This window comes from Oreochromis niloticus, linkage group LG20 (assembly GCF_001858045.2).
Source record: "Oreochromis niloticus isolate F11D_XX linkage group LG20, O_niloticus_UMD_NMBU, whole genome shotgun sequence".
Lineage (NCBI taxonomy): Eukaryota > Metazoa > Chordata > Actinopteri > Cichliformes > Cichlidae > Oreochromis > Oreochromis niloticus.
In genome coordinates, this window is record NC_031984.2 from 7186534 (window position 1) to 7196794 (window position 10261).

The 10261-nt window shown below is 39.0% G+C and overlaps 1 protein-coding gene across 1 annotated transcript; it reads left to right on the forward strand.

Annotated features, from left to right (window-relative positions):
• Positions 1–8099: 8099 nt before the first annotated feature.
• LOC100692053 (P2Y purinoceptor 1-like) lies at positions 8100–9977 on the forward strand. Its single transcript, XM_003460573.5, has one exon. The coding sequence runs from the start codon at positions 8273–8275 to the stop codon at positions 9263–9265; it is 993 nt and encodes a 330-aa protein (XP_003460621.2). The 5' UTR covers positions 8100–8272; the 3' UTR covers positions 9266–9977.
• The last annotated feature ends 284 nt before the right edge of the window (positions 9978–10261 follow it).

The following is a 10261-nucleotide window of genomic DNA, read 5'->3' on the forward strand; positions in this document are numbered from 1 at the left end:
AAAAATTTTTCAACTCTACATTTGTCAGAAATTAGCATTAATTTTTGGAACACTCACCTTAGTCAGAGTCAAGCTCCAATTTAAAATTAGTATCATATATCATGGGCCCTTTCTGTCTTGTCAATCAAAGACCTAGCCCAGGGGTCAGGAACCTTTAACACTCAAAGAGCCATTTGGACCCAGTTTTCATGGAAAAGAAAAGACAGGTAGCCGCAAATGCTTTTTGATATCTAAAAGATAACACTGTATATATTGTGTTTTTTTTCATACGCTTTGTATAAACAACTGTAGTGTGTTGCTTATGAAATCCGTGAAGTGCTACAGAGAAAATTAAATTTTATTTATGTAATGAACACATTTTGAACTCGTAAAAAAATAATAACAAAAAAGAAACACGCCGAGCTAAAGGTCTCTTTCAAATGAATTAAAAAGCTGAACCTAAATTATCCATAGCAAACAAAAAATGTGAGCGGTCATCCTTAAATTGCCTTTGGGCTTTTAGAGCGTGTAGCTGAACCTTGACCTGAATTTTAAAACATTGAAGAAAAAAAAGCACTATGTCACAGTGAAAAATAAACATCTGCATAAATATTTATTTTAGCTGGTTAATGGGGTTTCTGCTCCGGAACCTCTGCACACAGTGTCTCGAATTCGGGGCTGTACGAAGTCGCTTTCATCTTTATGCAAGACTGTAAGCTGTCGTCTGTGAAGCGTGAGCAGTGTTTGTTTTGAACATAGTTCATGGTGGAGAACAGCTGCTCACATACGTATGTGGATCCAAAGATCGACAGGACTCCAAATGCATATTTCTTCATGTTCATGTAGGTGTCAGAGATGGCATTCCATATTTCAAACACTTGTTATTGTATTGGAAGGTTTTCCACTCCTTCTTCTCACTCCATTAGTGATTCTGAACAAGCGTGGCCTTCTGATGTGAAGTGCAATGCTTATTTTGAGCGACAAAAAATAGTAAAATATAATTCAATTTTAATATTTCAAGATCACAATAATCTTCCAATTTAGAACTACAATTTATAAAAACAACTAACACTAATAAAATACACTTCAATTAAGTACTTATAATTTATTTTCCCAAGTCATGCGCAGCATAGGGATGAAAGAGCCGCATGTGGCTCCGAAGCCGCGGGTTGCTGACCTCTGACCTAGCCTGTAAGCTTGCTCCTCACCAGCTTTATTTATATCTGAGTTAATGTATGAGGAGCCTGCCAGATTTCCCTAGCATATTGGAGTTTCCTCTGGCCGTCTCCTTGATTCATTTAAGCATTTTAGATGAGTTGTTGGGCTCGGAACCAAATAGGACACTCTCTTCCAAGAGCCAATGCCTGGCAAGTTGATGGAGGACACAAGCCCCGTGTTACATTCAAAGTTAAGAAAGTTTGGTTATCCTCCACAGACAAACCTCTAAAATCTCTGTCCACTGGCTTCATGCTACATTGTTGCTTATGAGATAGAGACAGTTAGGATTCCTTCCACTAATGCCAGGTTAACCTTGTCTTGTTTAGTCATTTAAGCCTTCCAGCCGACCCCCCACCACCTGTCGTGATTATGGTCATATAGCATACACCCTCAGACCTTCAATACCTTGCAGAGTGAGAAGGATATGATCAGAGGAGCCGTCCTGGATTCCTCAGTCATTCATCTTGGATCCATCCATCTACCCTCACTAAGTTCTTCACTTATTGGATGAGTGAATCTGGGCGGCCATGGGAGGTGACTGCTGTTGTTGGCCCTCTGTGATAACCTGTGTCTGTGCCTCCTTATGTCCAGCTTAACCCCATCTGGCTCAAGAACATATTACTTACCTGAATCCTTGGAACTGATCTTAACTTTCAATCCCTCACCTGTAGTCTGATTCCTGCTCCTACTGCTCCTACACTCTAAATAACGACCCCTCCCAAAAACAGACTCATTCAAGTGAGCAACAGTTTCTCAATACATTCTTGGTCACCGCTTGGTCACCAGAAGAGAAACATCTGGAACTGTTGGATTAACTCCCGTCTGCTGTTCTCCTCTCATGTAGCAGCATCTGTTCACAACAAATTGTGGTTGTGAATAATAAAGACTCTGAATCTTATAAAGCTGTCTCAATTGTGTCTGCATTTGAGTCCTCCATTTTGCTTCAGCCTAATGACAATGAGTACAGCTACTGTGCATGCTGTCATGGCAAGAATGGGAGTGATATTAGATGCCTTCAGTTAGATAACCAGATCCTGCTTCAGCTGGACTTTGTATGGCAGCATATACAGTCATGTGATTAAAAAAGTGGTTAAAGAAGTGCTTTACAAACAGTACAAAACTGAGAAAATATAATTCTGATTATTTCAGTTCTCTTTTGTTTAGAAGATGTTAAAATATGATTGTTTAATTCTATATATTTATAAAAAATAAAAACAATATTAAGGAGTTCACAGATGCTTCAGAAACTCTGTTCATATTTTAAATTACCACCAGGGGGAGACTCTTACCTGTACTGTCCTTGCTCTGGTGTCACCCTGTAAACACACTTGAACCTGATATATATTACTATTCATCTATACTTTTTATGCTGAATTATTCTCTCATAGATAGCTGCATGTAATACTAGCTGCTAACTAAACTGCTAAACCAGACCATAGGACATTCACTGTTGGTTTGCTGTATGAAGATTTTAAAACATAATGCTTAGCAGCACTTTTTATTATGGCATATGACTAATTTCATAAAAGGACATTTAATTGCAATTTTATGCCCTGATTTCACAAAAATTGCACTTTAATTGCATCTGCAATTTAATTTTGGAAGAATTACAGCCTTAGCTGTGCAGTAGATCATATTATAAAGTGCTGCTGCTTAATTAATTGAAAAGAAAAACATATCCACCGTGATATATTTTATATTTTCTTAGTACTTTTCAAGTCATAGAATAAAACGCTTCTTGTGAACAAGCAGTTTAATCAGTTTTATTTTCATAGTGCCTAGTCACAGAAACGGTCACCTCAAGGTGCTTTATATTGTAAGGTAAACACTCTACATCAATACAAACAAAACTCTAGCAATCAGATGATGCACTATGTGCATGTATTTGTCGAAAGGAAGAAACCTCAAGAATCATGCAGCATTACTAAGGGAGGATTCAGGGTCATTCAGGGCCCAAACTATACTTTGGCAACAAGGCTAATTTTAAAGGTAGAGAGGGTGTCTGTCTCCCAAATCTAAACTGGGAGCCTGAAAACTGAAGGCCTGAAAACTGAAGGCTCTGCCTCTAATTCTACTTTTATATACCCTAGGAACCACAGGTAAGCCCGCAACCTGGGAGCAAAGTGCTCCATTGGGGTGGCATGGTACTATGAGGTCTTTAAGATAAGCTGGTGGGGTCCGATTATTAAAGACCTTGTATATGAGGAGAAGGATTTTTGAGCCAGTGAAGAGAAGCCAGTATGAGACACACATGGTCCTTCTTTCTGGTGAGTCCTCTGGATGGCAAAGTGATGCCGTCCAGAGTAAGCATCTGGTTAGATACTTAGTTATCACGTTTCTAAGAAGTACAAAAGCTTAAAATATTATTCATAAGAACGAGCTCATTCAGGTCTTTGTGTCTTTATGACATTCCTGCAGTTTAACTAATAAATGTGTGTGTTATCTGACTTTATGGATACATAAGTCTTGGAATCATATATATCTGCATAGCAATGAAAATGCATACTGTGCCTTCTAATAATAGTTCCTAATGGTCACATTATAATGTAAACAGAAAAGGCATGTTGCAGAAGTAAGCAAATGGATGCTTGCTTGTGCAACACGAGATGCACAGATATTTATCTTAAATGTTATACTTTTTTTAACTTGTAGGGCGTCGAGCAGGGACAACACACATAATCTCATTTTCTTCCACCTCTTTACACTTACTTGCTGGTGGCTATAGCTCAGGAAGTAGAACAGGTCATCTACTGATCGGAAGGTTAGTGGTTCAACCCAGTCTGCATGCCTGAGCATGTATCCTGGGCAAGATACTAACCCCAAGATGCTCTCTGATGCATCGGCTGGAGTGTGAATGTTAGCTTAAAAAAGCATTGAAAAAGCATAGAAGAAAGTGATTGTGGCATGTTGTATAAAGCTTTGAGTGCTCCAGGAGAGTAGAAAAGCGCGATACAAGAATCAGACCGTTACCATTTACTTACAATTTTGCCACAAAAGATAAAGGTTTTGTGGCAAAGCATGTAATAGACACACTGGTCTACAATGTGGATGTCACTCTTTACCTCTCCTAAGCCTCCTAAGAAATAGACATAATAATAATAATAATAATAATAATAATAATAATAATAATAATAATAATGATAATAATACATTTTATTTGAGGGCGCCTTTCCAAAACCCAAGGTCACCTTACAAAGAGAAAAGTATATCAATAAAATGGAAGATTAAAATAGATTAAAATAAATAAAAATTCAACAAACCAATAAATATTAACAAAACAAAGTCGCATAAACAAGATCTGACAACAAGTACGATCTTTATTAAAGCGAGTAAGCCAGTTTAAACAAGTAGGTTTTGAGCCTTGACTTAAATAAGGGAAGGGAAGCAATATTTCTTAAGACTGAAAGAAGTGAGTTCAAGAGCCGAGGAGCAGAGCGACTGAAAGCTCTGTTCCTCATAGTGATAAGACAAGCAGAAGGAACAACAAGATGAGTGGCAGATGAAGATCTGAGAGAGCAGGAAACAGTGGAGATATGAAGCAGATCACAGAGATAAGGAGGGGCAAGGTTATGGATGTACTTAAATGTGAGAACTAAGATTTTAAAGTTTGTCCTGGCTTCTATGGGCAACCAGTGAAGCTGTTGAAGAATTGGGGTAATATGGTCTCTTAAGGGAGCACAAGTTATGACCTGAACTGCAGAATTCTGAAGATGTTGAAGTTTATGGAGGGACTTATTGGGGCGACCAAATAAGAGGGAGTTGCAATAATCGATCCAGGAAGTAATAAGACTATTGACTATTATGCATGCATAATTTCCAGTACCAGCAGTGGAGATAATATAAACAGTAAGTAAGTTGTAGTAAGCTACAACTTCACGTTTAGAACAGGCAAAGTGTAACATCCACAGTGGAACAAAGTGTCTATTGCTATGATACTGGGTGTGTTGTATGTTCATGAACATACAAAAGAAGTCCAGTCGCTTTCTTTCCAAGCTCCTTTGACGACAAATTAATGTGTTTTCTACTGAACCTTGGACTTGCCAATTTTTTGTTCCTGTCAACACTTTCGTTTTTGTCAGTGTACTACTTTGTGAGGAATAAATGGATTTTTGCTGATGTCTTTTACAAGATTCTACTTCAACTTTAATTTATCATTAGCTTCCTGGCCTGTTTGGGGGTGCACAGGTACCTGGCTATTGTGGATCCACTAAAAGTGATGGGAAAAATAACTGTCCCTTTTTGACTATTTCAGTCATGGTGGCTGTTGGGGACTGTCCAAAGTCTTCCAGATATGTTTTACACCAAATCACCCACAAAAGCAACAAAGATACAAATGAAGCTGGAGAATGCTAACAAATCATCTCTAAGGAATACAGTGAGGATTACCTGAAATACACTGTTGGCTTGACATTCACTGGGTTTGTTATCCCATTCCTGCATGAGGGCAGGCGCTCATCTGTGTGTCTGAATAGTGTTTTCAACTTCTTGGTTTACCTTCAAAGATTTCACCAGATTTTTGAGCATTTGTTTGTGTCAAACTACCAGATTGTACTTGTGATGCAAAGGTTTAACAAGATTTTAACATGAATTATTCACTTTGAAATTGTCCCTTACAGTTGGATGTTAATACTGCATTACGTATTACACTGTACTTCATTATCACTCTTTTTTCCTGAATAATAGTTTTGGCACAAATGGCTATATAAATGTATATTCATAGTTTTATCTCTGGGTTTGTTGTTATTCTGTTGCCTTTTATTCTGTGAAACTAAAACCCAGTGGAATGCATTTTTTCTGTGGGAGTGTTCGGGTTGCCTCGGTGGCCACGCACCTGTATTCCATGCCAGGCAAATATCTGAGAACTATTTCACCCAGCACAAATGGCAGCTCCACGCCAGTCCGTTAGTCACCGTTAGTGGTAACTTGGCTCTCTTATGTTTCCTTCCTATTTATACAAGTATTCTCTTAATATTACGCCCTTGTGCTCAGGTCACCGTCCGGCATTTGAAAACATCTCCTGCCAGTCCTCCTGCCTGTTTTGCGTGCAAGGGAACTCCCTCAGCCTCCGTTTCTCCCTCCTCGGACTTTCTCCCACGGACAGCTTCCCCTCCGAGCCCCACAGTCTGACTGTGATTGTAATCCGTATTTTAACTCGTGTTTAGTTGTTAACTCACCACTTTCCTGCACTCAGGTAATTGTTCCCCTTTCTGTTGCAGCTTCCCACAGTCCTGATCACAGCTTCTCAGGACATTTCAGTTCCTTTTTCCTCCGTTTGAGTTATATTATCATTCCCTTTGTTGTTCCTGTTCATTTTTGTTAAAGAAATAAATTTGTACATAGTTCCTGTGAATTTCATATTGAGTCTGCTTTTGGGTGTCCACTGTGTGTGTGAACTAAGGTTCATGATAGTACGGACTGGCCAGTATCGACCCAGCAGACCCAATTCACTCAGCCATAAATAAACAGGGTCCCATGCTTGGTTGGCACGATCAGTTACTTCAGGTGCTCATCAGACTGCACCAGTAAAATTAGTCACTTCTGTAAACCATAATGAATTAATTAAGAAACATAATCCTCACATCGATTGGGCCGCTGCGGGTTTCTTCTTTGTGTGGAAAAAGTCTCTGTAACCGTGTATTTATTACCGGGGAGTGAATGACATTACCATAAAGAACAAATACCCACTGCCACTAATCAATTCTGTTTTTGAGTCTCTCCAAGGGCCCACCACTCTTACTAAGTTGTATCTACAGGACACCTATCACCTTGTTCAGATACATGAGGGGGATGAGTGGAAGACCGCCTATAAAACTCCACTGAGGCACTGTAAGTATTTGGTCCTGCTGTTTGGCTTAACTAACTCCCCTGCGGTTTTCCAAAACCTTGGTCAATGACATGCTCCAGGATTTTTTGAATGACCAAGAAGACCAAGAAGCGACACGCACACTATGCCAGTCTCTGCTGCACTCCAGCCCCTGAATATCGGCCAGGGCAGAAGGTCTAGTTAGCTGCTAAGAACATCCTTCTGCCCATACATCCAACGTTCCATGTCTCGCAAGTTAAACCGGTCGCCACAGCCCTTTGTCAGGTCACTGTCCGCAAATTGAACACATCTCCTGCCAGTCCTCCTGATGGTTTTGCATGCAAGGAAACTCCCTCAGCCTCCATTTCTCCCTCCTGGGACTTTCTCACACGGACAGCTTCCCCTCCGAGCCCCACGGTCTGACTCTGATTGTAACCCGTATTTTAACTCGCGTTTAGTTGTTAACTCACCACTTTCCTGCACTCAGGTAATTGTTCCCCTTTCTGTTGCAGCTTCCCACGGTCCTGATCACAGCTTCCCAGGGCATTTCAGTTTCTTTTTCCTCCGTTTGAGTTATATTATCATTCCCTTTGTTGTTCCTGTTCATTTTTGTTAAAGAAATAAATTTGTACATAGTTCCTGTGAATTTTGTATTGAGTCTGCTTTTGAGTCCCCACTGTGTGTGTGAACCAAAGTTCATGACACAGACAACAACTTTCACTTTCACATTCAAAACTCTCACTGAAGGGAAATTTTTACCTTTCTTTTCAGCCATAAAACTGCCCACCCAAGCATTCAGTACAGCTAACCCTGATAAATACATGATGCACCTGCCCTTTGTCTGCTAAATTCACTCACCTGTCTCTCTTCCTGTTAGAGTTACATGTATTAATACTGACTGCTGACCTTTTACAAAATAACATGTGGATGTTGACTGTGGGTTTCAAACAACATTTTTAGTAGAGCACCTATTTTTATTTTTAGAAATCCCCTTTTCTTGAATTTTAACCAACAGGGTATGTAATTTTTTTTTAGCACTTCCTTTTTTATGCACAGACAAGGAAACAGCCTACATAGAGATTATACGCATGTGTGAATCTGCATGCATCTGTGCATGAGGCGTTACTCTGAGATGTCAAATAGGATTTTGAGATGACTGAGATGTGTCAAACAGGAAGTTTTCTTTGAACAAATAGGTCATACCTTCTCTGCTCTTCAAACACCACCTCTGCCACTGAAGAGTTTGAATGTACTGTCTTCTTAGGAAACAGAATGAATACAGCTAAATGGTTTCGTTCAGTCTATGAACATACAACTCTGCCTGCTATTTACACCACTGGTTTCATCATTGGTCTGGGAGCTAATGTATGGGGACTAAAGTCTCTGCTGCAGAAATGGAAAATTCTTGGACACATTAATGTGTTTCTTCTGAACCTTGGAATTGCCAATTTTTTGTTCCTGCCAACTCTCCCATTTTTCGCAACATACTACTTTATGGGGAATAAATGGATCTTTGGTGAAGGCTTTTGCAAGATCATAAGATTCTGCTTCAACTTGAATTTATACGGCAGCATTGGATTTCTTACCTGTATAAGTGTGTACAGGTACCTGGCTATTGTCCATCCAATGAAAGTGATGGGAAGAATAACTGTGACTCACTCTGTGGCTATCTCAGTCGTGGTTTGGCTGTTGGTGAGTGTTCAAAGTCTTCCAGATATGTTCTTCCCAAAAACCTCTGCAAATAACACTGATAGAAATAGAACTGAAAAATGTCACCATACCACCACTCCAAAGTATGTTGAAGATTACCTGAAATACAGTGTGGGCTGGACTCTCACTGGGTTTGTTATCCCACTCCTTATCTTACTTGGCTCCTATGGACACGTGACTCTTGTTCTCTGCCGCATTAATACCATTGATAAGGTGGTGAAACAAAGAAGCTTAAAGTTAATGTTCATCTTGATTTTGCTCTTCTCGGTTTGTTACATCCCCTATCATATTTTTAAGAACCTCAGCCTTTATTCAAGAGTACTTAATTCAAAATACAAGAAGTATCCAACATGGGATGAGGGAGTCTTTGGTGCTCATCAGATCAGTCGTGGTCTTGTGTGTCTGAATAGTGTTTTGAACCCCCTGGTTTACCTCCATGTCATGGATATTCCTGCTCAAATCAGACAGATGCTTCAGTGGTCTCGTCAGATATTTACTCGTTTCTTTCTGTCAAAGTACGCCAATGTACCTGTGGCACAAAGTGCAGATGTTTAACAGGAGTTTAGCATGAATGATTGAGTTTGTTTATTATACTGTGCTTCATCCAGTTAATTATTGCTCTCTTTTCCTGTAACAACAGTTTGGGCACAAGTTACTATATAAAAGTATATAAATACTTTTATCTCTTTTTGTTCTGTTGCCTTGTATGTTGTGAATAACTGAAACCCAGTGGAACACATTTTCTATTTTGGTTTAAAACACATTGTCTTTATTTTTTATGCATGATTGTAATTGCTCTGAATAAGCTTCACTCATTTTGACGGAGTCAGTATCAACAACCAGTTGCTAACATATAATTTTTCTACAATAAATGTAACTTAGTCTTTGAAATATGTATTATTTAAACACCTTACACCAACAACTTTTACTTCAAGAATAGATCAGGAGAGAGCACTGGCATACTACTAAAATTTGTTTCATATTTAGTGCATTTTTAATTGTTGGCTCACAGACTGCTTCCGTGCTCTTATCAAATGTTTTTTATAGGTGTGGCTGAGTGCGTGTGGTACAAACCACAGAAAAGCAGCAGTCATTGTACAACTGTGACACTGACACCTTTAAAAACTGACTGCATTGTACATTACATTGTATTTAATTCTTTTAAACACTGCATTCTTTTCATTATTGATGCGTTGGAATTAGTGGTCACATATCTGTGCATAGATCATGTTAAACATGTTCAAAATAAACTGATCATTTAGATAAACTTGCACTTGTTATGCCTCGTTGTGTTGGCGTAATAAGATGATTGTTACTGTCGGGGTGGGGGATGAAACCGTGCTCTGCAGGGTTTCTTTCTGTTTAAACACCTGTTAGGGAAATGTTGGTCTCCTGATAATACAAGTAACTCAGATTGTTATTATCATCCTGTATTAGCTTCAAATACTTAGCTAAAGCCACTATCAATGGCAAGTTGTTAATATGAACATTCTATTGACAACAGAAATTCTACAGTTATCCTCCAACATTTCATGATTTCAACACTTAAAA